Source organism: Akebia trifoliata, chromosome 10 (assembly GCF_017979445.1).
Source record: "Akebia trifoliata isolate Shusen 1 chromosome 10, ASM1797944v1, whole genome shotgun sequence".
Lineage (NCBI taxonomy): Eukaryota > Viridiplantae > Streptophyta > Magnoliopsida > Ranunculales > Lardizabalaceae > Akebia > Akebia trifoliata.
This window is the reverse complement of record NC_141384.1, coordinates 9848326-9864546: the sequence shown is the minus strand read 5'-3', so window position 1 is coordinate 9864546 and position 16221 is coordinate 9848326. Positions and strand designations below refer to the sequence as shown.

At 35.9% G+C, this 16221-nt stretch overlaps 1 protein-coding gene across 6 annotated transcripts; it reads left to right on the top strand.

Annotated features, from left to right (window-relative positions):
• The first annotated feature begins 567 nt into the window (after positions 1–567).
• LOC147393101 (subtilisin-like protease SBT2.5) lies at positions 568–15223 on the top strand. Of its 6 annotated transcripts, none has more exons than XM_086455489.1 (13): positions 568–717; positions 912–1037; positions 1173–1426; positions 2107–2341; positions 2919–3063; positions 3168–3562; positions 4033–4128; positions 4236–4308; positions 5465–5750; positions 10666–10991; positions 11824–12091; positions 12629–12910; positions 14404–15223. In XM_086455489.1, the coding sequence occupies exons 4-13, from the start codon at positions 2175–2177 to the stop codon at positions 14808–14810; spliced, it is 2445 nt and encodes an 814-aa protein (XP_086311615.1). In that variant the 5' UTR covers positions 568–717; positions 912–1037; positions 1173–1426; positions 2107–2174; the 3' UTR covers positions 14811–15223. The 6 variants fall into 6 exon arrangements, with proteins under 6 accessions (XP_086311615.1, XP_086311612.1, XP_086311616.1 ...); XM_086455486.1 differs by having other exon boundaries at positions 912–1043; XM_086455488.1 differs by having other exon boundaries at positions 651–717; positions 981–1043.
• Positions 15224–16221: the final 998 nt, after the last annotated feature.

The window sequence follows — 16221 nt, the reverse complement described above, 5'->3', positions numbered from 1 at the left end:
AATAAAAAAATCAAGAACAAGATAGGACTTATAGGGTCATTGAAGAAGAGGGTTATTAGGATGAATCCCAAAAAAGATCATTTATATAATTCCCTAAATTTTCCCAAATATTTAATAAAATTTTATAAATTTATTTGAATTAATTGAAGTGAATAATTGTTCGAATCTAAACTTTTGTTATTATGATTATTTTCAACCTCTCACAAGGGATTAAGACCACGTTAAGATTGATTAATCGAGGATGAGATTTTATAAATGATAATTTAGAGAGTTACTATTGCCACACCAATCCCCATATAAGTGAACACAATTGGCGTGGCATAGTAAAAATTGGTGTGGCAATGGCAACTCTCATAATTTATGATGGAAGATAATTCGAAGTTTTTTATTTATTACAAAATGAAGTTGAGGAGGGCATTTAAGTCCTTTAATTAAGCAATAAGAGAGGACGAAGGTCAAGAAGCATGTGGTTTGAAAATACAGACAGAGATGCTCGAATGTTCGTGTTTTCATTTCCCTCATACTTTTTGACTTCCAACAAAAAGTATTAGCTAATTATGCAAGTTTAATTAATTTATTTAACATTTTATATAATTTTTCTATATTTTCGGTGTCGTTGTTCGTAGCGTCCGAAAAGCCTGAAAAAAATAAGCTCTCAGTGTCTTACTCTTACTGTATCTGCAACTCGAAAGCTTCTCTAATGGCGAAATCATAAATGTAATCTCTTAAACACTTTTACTCTTTTCAGAAACCCTCGTTTTCTCCTCTGATTATTTAGAGTCAGACCGTTTGTAAATGCGATCACCATCTTTATCGATTCCTGCCATTCGATCTATCTTTTGAAACCCTAGTTTTTTAATGTTATTATTTTTTTTTTTTGCTTTTTTAATGGCGGTAACGTAATGTGTCAGATTCATTGTTTCGTTCTGCTTTCGGTTGCAACATTGTAGAATCAAGCTTTCTTTTTTCAACGATTTCAGCTTCTTTGGTGACGTAAATGTGATTTTCACAGCTTCTTTGATTCCTTTCGTGGATCGGTGATGGTAAAAATTGTAGCTTTTCTGCTCTTTTGGACTTATTTAATGGCGTAAATGTGAACGTAGGAGATTTGGTGATTCCTTTCGTGTATTTTGCTCGTAAAAATAATTCAACTTTATTCGGATTTTATGCAGTTTCAGATGCTTTCAAGGCAACAAGTAATTCGCGGCTTCAGATAATGTAAAAAAAACACAAAATTTCGAAGCTCTTTTTATAGTCGATGAAACCCTAGTTTTTTTCTTGAACTCTGTCGGCGTTGATGGAAGGATCTTGACTGTTGTCTCAATTATCAGTAAATAGATCCGTGTTTTTGGCTTGGGTTGTCAATCTGAACTTCTTTAGTGGCAGAACAGTGTACACTTTGGTGTTCGTTGAATTGTTGTTTCAGGTAAGAATTGAAATCTGCTTCGTTTTAAACAAGTTCAGTTGTTTTAAGCGTGGTTGGATTGCTAGTTTTGTGCCAGAAAAAAGTTATCTTTTTGTTGGATGGAGATCTTTCAAAAATATCTCTTTCTACGGAAAATGGCTACTGAAATATGTTCTTGAACAGTTGAAATAAACACATTTTTTTTTGTTTCGTTTTTAATACTCAGAATCACTGTTAAAACCATGCTTTCTTGTGATCCTCTGCAACTAGTTCGTTTGAATGGTGCAGTTTGTGTGTGTGAATGACAAGGTCTCTCTTTTTTTTTTTTTTGCTGTTTCGGTATTTCTGCATCTTTAATTCCTTTAATGGCAGAAATATAGCTTCTTCTTCTTCTTTTTTTTTGGTAATTCAGGCCCTGTTTCGCAATATTTTTTGTGCCCACATGCACTAAGAAGTATATATCTTTTTGGCCCCAAAATGGTGATCTATAAAGGGTGTATATTCCACTGTTCTCTCTCTCTCTCTCTCTCTCTCTCACACACACACACACACACACACACACACACACACACACTCACTGGCACACATACTCGTCACCTTTCACCATGTTTGAAGAGCTTATGGGTTTAAATAATTTTTTCAGTCATCCCTTTTCTCTTTCTATCTTAATACACTTCTATTTTGTCTATTTCTGCTGACAGTTGAAGACTCCAAGGGGACAGATCTTGGAGGTGCTGTAGTTGCTGTTTGCTCGGGGAAAAATAAAGTTATGGAGTCTGGGTATATAATTTTGGTGTTTTTAGGCTTTCTGGTTTTGGGGAAGGCAGAGGTTTACATTGTGACAATTGAAGGGGAACCTGTGGTGAGTTACAGAGGTGGTGTTGAAGGATTTGCAGCCATTGCTTCCGATTCTGATGATAAAGTTGATTTCAGCAGGTATTTGCGATTTCACCTTTGTGCATCCGTCAAGAAAATATCATGTTTCGATTCTTGCTCAAGTCACGAAAAGGACACTTTAGGGCAGCTCCAACGCATGACCTATCGCTCTCCATCCCCTCCCACCTGCTATTTTGGTTCATGTAATCCAAAATAGGGGTCTCCAACGCACTACCCATCCCACTATCCATGTTGGGTTGGGGGATTTCCACCACCCAAAATGGGTAGCAAGACATGGCTTCTCCATTTTTTGGAGGGAAAAAATTTCAGAAAATTGGCTGAAAAATATTAAAATTTCAGACTGTTTGAAATTTGGGTTGAATTAAAAAATATTAAAATATTTATGGATAGCCATTTTGGATAGCATTGTTGGAGTGCATACCCCATGAATATCCAAAGTGGCTATCCATAAGCACATGATTACCCATTAATAGAGATGGAGATAGGTATCCCCGTTAATGTTGCTCTTATAAATTTTTTTTTTCGGGGTACTGTTTGCTTCCTGACAATTCAAAGAATTCAAACTAGAACTGTTTTTTGCCCTCTCTTTTTTCTGTTCACTATGGCTCCATTGCAGTGAATTGGTTACATCATACTCTCGTCACCTCGAGATGAAACACGACTTGCTTCTCGCATTGCTGTTTGAGCCTGGAAGCTACAAGAAACTATACAGCTATAGGCATCTTATCAATGGTTTTGCTGTTCACGCTTCGCCCGAACAGGTGAACTATATAGACTAGTAGTTTGTTTTTGTTACTTCCCTGTTCAGTACTAATTCGATATGTCACCTCTCCATCCCCTTATGCAAATTCAATTTGATTGGTAGGCAGAAGCCCTTAGACAAGCCCCTGGAGTGAAATCTGTAGTGAGAGACTGGAAGGTAAAGAGACTGACAACACACACTCCCCAATTTTTGGGGCTCCCAATGGGAGTATGGCCGACAGGTGGTGGTTGTGAGAGGGCTGGGGAAAACATTGTGATAGGCTTTGTAGATTCTGGAATATATCCACAACATCCGAGCTTTGGAACCCACAATACTGCACCATATGGTCCTGTTCCCACTTATAGAGGAAAGTGTGAAACTGATCCACACACGAAGAGGAACTTCTGCAACGGGAAAATCGTTGGAGCCCAACATTTTGCAGCCGCTGCAATTGCAGCTGGAGCATTTAACCCAATAATTGATTTTGCGTCTCCTTTAGATGGTGATGGCCATGGAAGGTTGGATTCCCTACACTTCTATAATATCCTCGAGGACAATTTCATTTTTCAAAACCATTATTTGCATGTTATCTGCATTGAAAAGGGGGTGATGGTGAAGTGGATATTTTGTGGGCTTCTGGCTTGTTCATCTGGAAAGTTGAGAGAAATTCAAACAATGAGGTTGCATGCATATTATCTACTTAAAAATCAACTTTATGTCCCATCTCTACTTCGAACTATTGTCTCCTTTCTTATGTTTGTACTTGATTTTTGAAAATTAGTACTTTGTTTATATCTGTAAACAAAACTATTATATCCATCAAGATTTATGATATATATATATATATATATTTTTTTTTTTCTTCTTTGATAGGAAAAAAGCAAATTTTATTGAGTATGATAATTTATTTCTCTTCTTCTTTGTATTGTTTCCTCCAAATTTTCTGTTTTTGCTCAATTTTTTTTGTTACTTTAAAATTGATTAACAGCCACACAGCAGCAATTGCTGCCGGAAATAATGGAATCCCGGTGCGAATGCATGGATTTGAGTTTGGGAAAGCAAGTGGAATGGCTCCTCGTGCTAGGTGAGGTGTTATGACCCAGCTTTGACAATGTCTGTTGATTATTTAAATCTCTCTCTGTCTCTTTTGGTGTTTTTTGGTACAATCATTGCCTTGTTTGTACTTTTCAGGATTGCTGTATACAAGGCCCTTTACAGGCTTTTCGGAGGATTTGTAGCTGATGTAGTAGCTGCCATTGACCAGGTGTGCCTTTCTTTTTCTTCTTCTTTCCCTTTCAGAAAGACTGTTATTTGGCATTAAGTGGTATGTAGCTCATTTGAATTCTGGGATACTTTCTTCCCTTCGGTCCCATAATTTCATTGATTTTAACCTTCTGAATATTACACCAGCTGATTTTTATGGTCTTTGGCATTGAAATGGCCTTATCCAACTTGAAATCCTTGGGTTGAGGCTTGGATGATGATGATGGTATTCAAATTGCAATAATTGCGACAGCAAATAATTATTTAATTATGTTTTGATTAGTGAAGAGCTGATGTTGATGGTTGTGCAATTCCTTGCACTAAAATAAACTAAAGATGATGGATTGATTACAACAGACCCTCTTTTGGAAGTTCAGTAACTCTACTTTGTTCACTCCCTCAGAATCATGAATTGTTTGTTACTATTTATTAAATCATTCCCTAGATAATCCATTAGGCATTCTTTGGTTTGTCTGTGTTAAATAAATTATATTGAGAACTGTATGGTATACATATACCTGAATCATGGGTTTTCGTAAAGAATCACATCTAAATATAGAAACTTAAACTAATATTTTTCTGTTTCTAATCTAGTATCCTAATCGATGATAATAAATCCCTAATTGATGCTTATTAAGATAGTGCCAATTGTGGCAAGATACACCAATAATGGTTCGGTGCATCTCAGACACTTAATTGCAGTGCAATGATAATATTACCTATCAACTGTTCTTATTCCAGTATATTAATTTTAGAGAGCTGCTATTGGCACCCCAACTTTTACTTACTACACCCCAATTAAAAATAAAGAAAATTTATTAAATGGTTGGGAATAAGTAAAAATTAGGGTGCCAATAGATGCTCTCTCTCTCATTTTGTTTTTATTTAATTTTTGCTAGACTTCTATCTTTTAGGTTTAAGATTTTATAATAGCCTAATCATAATTGTAAACAACTACTGAAATTGTTTGATTGAGTGCTATAATGTTTTGTAATGTTGAGATAATAATTTGAGCCAAACCCTTGTAATGTTTGAATGGTGTGTTTTAATCTTTAATTGGGGTGGAATAAATACTCTAAGAAATTGGGGTGTAATAAGTAAAATTTGGGGTGCCAATAGCAGCTCTTTAATTTTAATGCCATTCCATGTGTAAACAGGCTGTTCAGGATGGCGTGGACATTCTCAATCTCTCAGTGGGGCCAAACAGTCCACCAGCAACTACGAGGACCACATTTTTAAACCCTTTCGATGCTACACTTCTCTCAGCTGTTAAAGCAGGAGTGTTTGTTGTACAGGCAGGAGGAAATGGAGGCCCTTTCGCAAAAACCGTGGTGTCTTACAGTCCATGGATTGCTACTGTAGCTGCTGCAGTTGATGACCGCAGATACAAAAATCATTTGTTCATGGGAAATGGAAAAATCTTACCTGGGATTGATTTGGCACGTAAGTTTGCATTAAGTACTTATTTTATCTATCTCATATAAGTTAGATTTGGTTGGAATTGAGAAGAAGTACTACTGAACCTTCAGGAACTTGAGCCAAGTCTCTGGTATCATCATCCAAAGACTTTACCAACTAAGCTAGCTGGCACCTGCAAAACATTTCTGTAAATCTTATTCATTAAATAATAATAAAATCCCTACAATTAGTATTTATAGGTTTTCTAAGACCTAGAGCTTATCTCACTCATCAAAACTAACCTGCCGTAATGATTAAAACATAATTTGACTAACTACAAATATTTAATTAGGACTCCCTCACTATCTCATAGTACTAAATAAACCCATGGTTGAAGAATAAAACACAAAAATTTTTGTGGCTGGAAATAATGAAATAAACATAAATTAATACTAAAATGTGGCCCAATGAGCTCTCCATGCTCCATAAAGCAATCCATTGAATCTTCGCAATGTTTGGTTTTCTAAAATCTATGCAACTATTCTACTTCTACTGCTCCACCAAATCTTGAACTGAGCCCTAATAGAGATCATCCATCCACAATGATCGTAGCGATGCTCTTCTCATCTGATAGATGGTGATGTCTTGATGTCCTTGTCAAATTTATTTTATATTATTTCCTTTTTGTGATTTTCAAAAAGATTAGCGGCTGATCGTTATTAAAGTATTAGTCTATTAAGCTATATCAAGATGCGTAGAATCATGTAGTTAGGGTAGTGATGTTACCTTTTTTTTTAATATATATAAGTAAATGCAAGTAATATTAAAACTTGGTCAAGATGACCAACAAGAAGTACAAAGAACAAAGAACAAAGAACACACAATCTACAAACCCAGTCCTATCTCCCCATGAAGTCATCAAGGAAAACCCCTTAGAACTCGACAAAAACTTTACACTAAGAAAATAAAAAACCTTTATAGACACTAAAATTTCCTGTGAGGAGGCTTCCTTCCCATCGAGGTGCACTGAATCAAGTTGATGTAGAATGAATCTCACTAAAGATCAAGATTATTTGGGAATTTCTGTTCTTCACAAAAGTTTACATGATATCAGAGCCATGGTCAGCTCTGATCTTGTGATCATGCCAATCATGCTCCTAGTTTCTAAACACCAACATTTCTCACCCCTGTCCTTTCTTCAAACCTATGGTTCCTTCTCTCCAATTGTTAACAACACTAGGAAGAATCTCATCCAAGAAAAAAATAATTCATTTTCCATCTATAAACTTTTACATTCTCAGTGAAATCAAGCGTTCTACTATTCATCCTTCATATTAGGTTGGTTTTCTTTGGAATTCATCATCCTATGATTCATCTAAGTCCCATATCTTCACTTTAATTTTCTAAAATTCGAATATCACGGGAACAGTATCCACGAATTCCTAAGAATTCTACTCATTCTGTTTCTTCTTCAAAGATTAAAGTTTTTTTTTTTTTCGATTTATCTTCTCTCTCTTTGTTTTTCCTGAAAGTCATTGAGACCATCCAATAGACACGTTCCATGCAGTTTGGAGTGTCTTCAAATCTTTCATCCTCATTGAAAGCACCAACGCACATAAAAAATATGAAATAAGAGAGAGATCCCCTACATCTTGAAAATTGAATCAAAATACCACCACCAATGATTGTTATCCATGTTTAATGTTGACACCCATACCCAACCTAGCCAAATCTGTTCTTATTCGTTGTCCCTTACACTCAACCACTACAATGTAACCACCATTTTCATTGTTCCACGTTATTGTTATCTTCATCATCACATGGACATGAGTCATTGTCAAATAACATATCTAATGTGAGGAGAGGATCGAGAGCCATTCACACCCTCTTCATCTTTGTAACCACTGAACCTCTTCCATTCATCAAACAAATGACTAATTCCCTTGAGTTAAAATGGTTGAAGAGTATGCCTTATGTGTTTTTTCAAATTCCCACTCAGATATTTATCATGTTTAGTTTTTCTCTTTGTTTGGTCCATCCCACTTAAGGGAAAAAACGGTCTTGTGCCCAAACCAAATCCTAGTATAAGGCCCACTCAATTCTTCTTATAGCCATCAATGCACGATTCTGCAATTTATTTCTCTTATTGTTTATTGTACAACTTTTTTTGGAGTAGGGGAGGACTTGGAGGTGAATAGATGGGCAATTTTGTTCGTTTGGTAGAGGGATTGTCTTCCTTTGACTCATTTTGGCCTTCCCCTTGGTGCAATGCTAGGCAATCTGGGATTCAATGAATGAGAGAATCAACAAATGTTTGTCATCTTGGAAAGCGAGGTATTTGTCGAGAGGGGGGGGGGGGGGGAGCTCATTTTGGACAAGAGTCATTCCAAGCATTCCAGTGTGTCATTCATCTCTCTTCACTATCCCTAGAAGTGTGGAAGAGAGATTGGAGAAATTGATGAGAAATTTTTTGTGGAATGACAAAGTCGGGAAGAAAAAAATTCATTTGGTATAGTGGAAGCTTGTTTGTGGACTGAAGAAAAATGGAGGGTTAGGAATAAGGGGTTGTAGAATCTTAAATTCAATGCTTCTAGGAAAATGGCAAAATGGATTTGGAGATTCGGGAAGAGAAGTCGAGTATGTGGAAGAGAGTGATTAGGGCAAAGTACGGGGAGAAAGAGAATAGTTGGGAGAGTGAGGAAGTGAAGTCGTCTTTTGGTTGCAGTGTTTGGAAAGGAATAATGAAGGTTTGCTCAAATTTTAGAAAGTGGGTTAGATTCAAAGTAGGAAGGGGAGATAGAGTCAGATTCTGGGAATATTGGTGCTTCTTTACTATATCTTCAATTCCCTCGTCTCTTTATTTTGGTAGGAAAAAAGGTTACCAGTTGGGGCTTTCTTGAACCTGGTTGGAAGCGTTCCCTTGTGGGACCTGGGTTTCAGGAGGGATTTCAATGATTGGGAGATCTAGGAGCTTGTAGACCTAACTAACATCCATGTTAAAGCTCATTGAGAGCCTTCAAAAGGTGATAGGAGGGAGTGGATTTGTTCCAAAGGTAATCGCTTTTCTGTCAAATCTTCTTTCGTTGCTTTGTCCTTCCCCCCCTCTTCCCACCTTTAAGTCCATCCTCCATTTGGGGTTCAGAGGTCCCTTCAAAAGTTGCTTTCTTCATTTAGTTAGGCTCTCTTGATAGGTTACCCTCAATTGATCATCTCATTGCAAGAGGTTTTGTCTTGCCAAACTTTTTTTGCCTTTGTAAATCAAATGGCAAGTCTGTTGCTCACAACTTGTTTCTTTGTCCCTTCTCCTCGCCTTTGTGGTCTTTTTTTTTTGTTGTTGTTGTTATGTTTGATTACAAATAGGTGGTTCCTAAAACGATGTTCTCTCTTTTTGTTATGTTTAATTGCACTTTGCTGGGTTATTTGGTTGGAAAGGAACAAGAGGGTTTTCGAAGGTGTGGAAGCATCAACTCAGGAGATGTATTTAAACATTCTTGGGTTGCTATTTTTCTGGAGCAAATTGTTTTGGGATTTTAAGAATATTTTTGGAATTTGTTTTTAGGTGGGAGTCTGTGTGCTCCTGTTAGTTTTCTTTCTTGTTTTAGGACGGGCATTTAGATTGTCTTTGTACTTTCTTCTCGTTTTGCAATAAATTTATACTTATAAAAACAAATGAAAAATCATTACATAATTCTGCATGATTGATGATTTCCAATCCATCAATTAGCAAACAAGTCCACTAATTTTGCCCGTATTGGGTTGCTTTTGATTGCGAAGTCCATAGTCTCATGACTAGTGGGCCCAATGCCAGTTGTATCCTACCTTGCTTGTCCCACCTATGCCCATTTATGTTGCTTATGGGTACTACATGTCAGCCCCCCGAAATAGGACCTGTTTATCTCAACCCTGTTTGATAGAGACCAACTTGACCAATCTCCTTTTTCAGGCCTATGATTTTTCTATGATCAAGCTCACATTGGCTCATAGCATCCCATTCTCTTTTTCAAGCCCAATAGAGGCTATGGCCAATGATTGAGTCCATGATATAGCTGACATTGAGACTGTATATTGGTCCATTGGAGATCAATTGATTATCAAATTATTTTCGGATTAGAATTTGCTTGGTTTCAGTTTAGCCTAAACTGATCTTTGCCTAATTGAGGCCCATTTGAGTTGAGTGAAATGCTCCTCTTTCTTCTACACACACGGCATACCATACATCATTTTTCTCAGACAACAGAGAACTTCATCTGAATCATAGACATGCAATTGGCAACCAAATTCAGCAACAAGTCAATGGTGATCTCCAACAAGAACGATTGATGTTTTTAACTATCCATCAACAACCAAGTCATGATATCAAGGGCATTCATATCATGTAATCAGTTGCATGTTCCTTCTTCAAGGTAAAATTTGACTGCTGGAGGGTATTAAAGTATTAGTTATATTGCAATTTATTAAGATGTATCGAGATGCATTGAATCATGTAGTTAGGGTAGTTAAGTTGCATTCTATTAAGGTGTGTCGGGATGCGCCAGATCAAGTTGACATAGTTACGGTAGTTATGTAACTTACCTATAACCACATTCTCTATTTAAATTAATCTCACCAAAGATCAATATTATCCGGGAATTTCAGTTCATGAAAAAAGTTTACAATCACGATGTCTGATGCCTATAGTGATTGCTTTAATAGTTTCCTGGGTGTTTTTGGTATTGATTCAATGGTCCTTACCACTGTATGCTCTGCTTGCTATAGATCGTATTTACAGCCAGCAATACTTCGACTATAAAACTCCTGTTCTACCATTGTAGTTTTGTAACTTAATGTTTAGCTCTCTCATGCACCATGTTTCAGGTGTCTGCCATTTGTTTAGCTACTAGAATTATTTTGACCCAATTTCTTACAGAAATTTAACCTCTTCCTTTCTTAAGCTGAATGATGTTTCCGTGGTTCACTACAGCTGCTACACATTTGAATCAGACTTTCACCCTGGTTGCCGCAAATGATGTAATGTTGGATTCATCACTTACAAAGTACAGTCCTTCAGACTGCCAAAGCCCGGAAGTTTTAAACAAGAATTTGGTGAAGGGCAATATTCTTCTTTGTGGTTATTCCTACAATTTTATTTCCGGTACTGCATCGGTCAAGAAAGTTTCTGAAACGGCCAAGAGTCTTGGCGCAATTGGCTTTGTTCTTGCTGTAGAAAATGTTTCTCCGGGAATCAAATTTGATCCAGTTCCAGTTGGCATTCCTGGGATTCTCATCACTGATGTCAGCAAGTCAATGGTATACATTGTATTTTCAGTTTCTTTGTTCATATAAAACTTTGAAAGTAGTTCAACTTTCCTTTAGTTATAGATAGGCAATTTTTTCAAATTTTACAAATGGAGATTTTTCTTATCAAAGTGGAGATTGTTCAAGTACTTCATAGTTTGATTAATTTCCTTGATAACATGGCTGTAAAACTCATTTTGCCGTCTCGTCTCATCTCGTCCATGAACAAGACTGAGTCTTTTTGGATGAGATGCCGATTTATTTGAGTCGTCTCGGACGAGATTTAAAAAATGCCATAGAATTAGAATAAACCATGTCTTTGAGACGAGTTGTCAACGAGTCTTGTTAGTGGACAATACCGAGATAACTCGGACAAGTCGTCTCATTCGAGATTTAAAACCATGCTTGATAAGGCTTATCTTTGTAATTTTGATTTGCTTGACTTTGAGTCAAATAATTTTGCAAATGATTTGCTGAAATTTCCTAAAAATTTAGGTGATGCAAATTTTTTTGCAATGGAAATAATTTGTATTGTGTAACCAAGCACCAGTAAAATTGATTTTAGAAAATTATTTGCATTTGGAAATGATTTGCAGCATACCAAGACAGGGCCTAAGATGCGACATTTGTGAAAAAACAGTTCATTTGTGGCTTTCGAAGAATTCCACTTCCTTTACCAACCCAATTATCTCATCAAATTGAATTTTGTCCAATATCCAAAATTATAGGTTTTTCAATATTTCTTCTTTTGTGCTATCCAGTTTTTGCCCCTATTGTTACTTATAATTTTGATTCTGCTATTCCAAGTAAATTTTACCTTTGTGGGACATCTCTATTACTGCAGGATCTAATAGACTATTACAACAGATCTACATCGAGAGATTGGACTGGACGGGTGAGGAGTTTCAAAGCAATAGCTAGCATTGGGGATGGTTTGAAGCCTATACTCTACAAATCGGCACCCCAGGTGGCACTATTCTCTTCCCGAGGGCCCAATATTAAAGATTACAGCTTCCAAGATGCTGATCTTCTCAAACCTGATATTCTAGCTCCTGGTTGTCTTATTTGGGCAGCCTGGTCTCCAAATGGCACAGATGAAGTAAATTACTTAGGTAATAAATGGCTCGGTAATTTCCAATTTTGTTGCTGCTCTGAGTATGATTCCAAATAAATTATGAGAGCTGCTATTGGCACCCCAACTTGTACTTATTACACCCCAATTAACAATAAAAGAAAATAATTGAATATTTGAGAATCAGTAAAAGTTGGGGTGCCAATAGAAGCTCTCTCTCTCTCTCTCTCTCTTTGTTTTTTTTTTTTGTTGCTAGATTTCTATTTTTTGAGTTTAGGATTTTAATGAGCCTAAACATAATTGTAAACAACTACTGAAATTGTTTGAACGAGTGTTATAATGTTTTGTAATTTTGAGATTATAATTTGAGCCAAACCTTTTGTAATGTTTGAAGAGTGTTTAATCTTTAATTGGGGTATGATTAATAATTTAAGAATTTGGGGTGTAATAAGTAAAACGTGGGGTGTCAATATCAGCTCTCTAAAATATTTGGAGAAGTTCGGCTTAATATGTCAAACAATTGGGGAACAGATGACTAAGTTTATAAAAGTTGACGTACTCAATGTGTTTTGAGCAGGAGAAGAATTTGCCATGATCTCTGGAACTAGCATGGCGGCACCACATGTAGCAGGAATAGCGGCTCTTGTAAAGCAGAAGCACCCCAAGTGGAGCCCAACTGCAATCAAATCATCCTTGATGACTACGGCAACAACGTTGGATCGAGGAGAGAGGCCTCTTCAAGCCCAAAAATATTCCGGTTCGGAAACCATGACGCTGGGTACTGCCACACCATTTGATTATGGGAGTGGCCATGTCAACCCAAGAGCTGCTCTTGATCCTGGACTTATCTTCAATGCAGGTAATTTATTTTATTTTATTTCCTTTCAGAAAAGCTTCACAAAAATCTACGGGTGCAACTTGGTTCGGTTTGGGGTCAAATTGGAACCGAATCAACATAGGTCGGTTCCACTAAATAACAATCAGAACTGAACTGAACCGAAATGCATATAGAACCAAACCAACCCAAACTGAATTAAGGTCGGTTTGGTTCTATGGTTGCCAATATTCTATAAAGTTTCTTGGAAGTCACATATTTTTAATTGTTATATATATATATATATATATATATATATATATATAGGGTCAGGTTCAAGGGCCATATGAGAAAACATATGTAAAAACTTTCGTTTTTAATAAAATTTTAAAATATGGGTTAGAAATTTGGATTGAACTGATTTTTTGTGAGGATGATCTCTATGATGGGAAGATCATCCAAAAAAAAAAAAAAAATCAGCCCAATCTGAAACTTCTAACCCCATTAAAAGTGATTTAGAATGTGGACCGTCGATTTTTTACCAATTTTTATCACTAATTTGTAAATCACTTTTGATGGATTTAGAAGTTTCTGATTGAGCTGATTTTTTGTGAGGATGATCTTTTCATCATAGTGACCATCCTTGCAAAAAATCAGCTCAATCCAAAACCTCTAACTCTTATTTTGAAAAACGAAAGATTTTTCATATGTTTTCTCATATGGCCCTTGAACCGCCCCCATATATATATATATATATCTATATATATATATATATGGGTCAGGTTCAAGGGCCATGTGAGAAAACATGTAAGAAAACTTTCGTTTTTCAAAATAAGGGTTAGAGGTTTTGGATTGAGCTGATTTTTTGCAAGGATGGTCACTATGATGAGAAGATCATCCTCACAAAAAATCAGCTCAATCAGAAACCTCTAAATCCATCAAAGTGATTTACAAATTAGTGATAAAAATTGAAAAAAAATCGACGGTCCACATTCTAAATCACTTTTAATGGGGTTAGAAGTTTCAGATTGGGCTGATTTTTTTTTTTTTGGATGATCTTCCCATCATAGAGATCATCCTCACAAAAAATCAGCTCAATCTAAAATTTCTAACCCATATTTTAAAATTTTATTTACCGCCGAAAGTTTTCTTACATGTTTTCTCACATGGCCCTTGAACCTGACCCTATATATATATATATATATATATATATATATATATATATATATATATATATATATGGGTGGCGTTCGGAGGTCCTAAAGAGAGCCAAACATTTTTTCAATGTATGGGTTAGAAGTTTCGGAATGGGCTGGTTTTTGGTGAGGATGATCTCCTCACCATAGAGATCATCCTCACAAAAAATTAGCCCATTCCAAAAATTTGTAACCCAAGTTTACAAAACATGTTGGATGGTGATCCTGTCCCATATATATTTATTACATGAGGGTTTGGTTCTCAGTTTGAACCAGAGCAAGTTGCACCCCTACAAAAATCTACCCCACCTGGTGCTCTAAGCATTTACTCTGGTTTTATAGGCCATGGTGACTACATGAAGTTCTTGTGTTCAACACCTGGCATTGATACTCGTGAAATTGCAAACATTACAAGCACATCGTGCAACTCTACCAGCGGTCATCCGACTGATCTCAACACACCATCAATCGCTGTATCCCATCTCGTAGGAACTCGAACCGTTGCTCGTACTGTCACTAATGTTGCTGGGGAGGAAACTTACGTCATCACAACTAGGATGTCGCCTCAGATTTCCATTGAAGCCAACCCCCCAGCCATGACTCTACTACCGGGTGCCTCACGAACCTTCACGGTGTCTCTGACCGTTAGATCAGTTATGGGTAGTTACAGTTTTGGTGAGGTACTGATGAAAGGTAGTAGAGGTCACAAGGTAAGGATCCCGGTAGTTGCCATGGGTTACTATAAGTAAGAGTGGTCTATATTATGTGCAGCAGTCGTGATATTCTTTGTAGTCTCAAGGAATAAGAGATATAAAGGGTATATATGTTTTCTATTAAAAATATCAATAATGCTGACGTGACCTCAGCTTGGAACCTCATATCACACTTCTTGATGTAAAAGTGTATGGGAACCATAGATGCTTTTCATCGAGATACGAGTGAAAAACATTTATGATTCCTATCCACTTTCACGTCAAGAAGTGCGATACAAGATTCTAGGCTGAGGTCACTCCGACACGACTCTAAAAATATATGTAGAAAGGTTTCAATGTAATTTATATAAGGAGACTCCTTGTTTCCATAACTAAATATATATATAGTTTGTTACCTACATTTGAGGTTTCGAACTTTGATTCTATCAAAGCTATATTTTTCTCTGTAACCCTAAATGAGGTGCTCTCGAATTATATATGGGACTTTTTTTTTTTAAACTTGGGAGAAAAGTTGGGGGCTTTGGAAGTCCATTTAATCTCTTTGATGGGAAATTGCCTGAAAAAGTGAAAACCTTTAAATTCATTCTTTTCGCAGAAGATTTTTCTGTTAATTGTAACGTGTAAGCAGGGCATGACCCCAACACATGGGTCCGACCACTGCACATCATGTTATTTCAGAGAGATTTAACTGGCAGACGTAAGTGTTGCATGTTTATTGCAAAAACTCCCTTTGGAGTTTTGACAACTCGAAGGGGAACCTTGACTGGTCTCTTGAATTGTTAAGGCATTAAAAATAAATCTCCTTCTTCATGAATGGATTGCTTTATTTTCTTTTATTTGAAATATTTCTCAATAATTTTTACTAATTTGGGAAGGGGGTCTCTTGAATTATTAAGAAATTAAAAAAAAAAATCCTTTTTCATGAATGGGGTTGCTTTCTCTTCTATTTTTCCTTAAAAAAAAGGTTTTTTTTAAACTTATCACACTTCATTAAATTATATATATATAATTGGGTTTGAGTCATAATAGTGTCAACATAACACAATTATTAAATGGGTTGGGTTCGGGTTAGGGGTATCAATCCACTTAACCTGTTTTGACATGTTTAGTTATTTGTTTTTAATATGTGATTTTAAATATAGTAATAATTATTTAACAATTTTTTAAATTACCCATTTTGTTTACATGAATTTCGTAGAACCTTTTTATAATGCATTTTATTTTTTTAATTCTATAAAATATATATGGTATTTTAAGAAATTTTTTTATATAATTAATGGTTAAGTTTTTAGTTTGGATAGAAAAAATAATACTTTCCTTACCAAATTATTTCTTTATATTTTTTTAAATCTATTTTTTCATTGACATTTAAAGCATGTAGTGTTTGATTTTTAATCCTTACTAAATAGGGTTAACATGTTTGTGATAATGAAATACACTTTGCTTA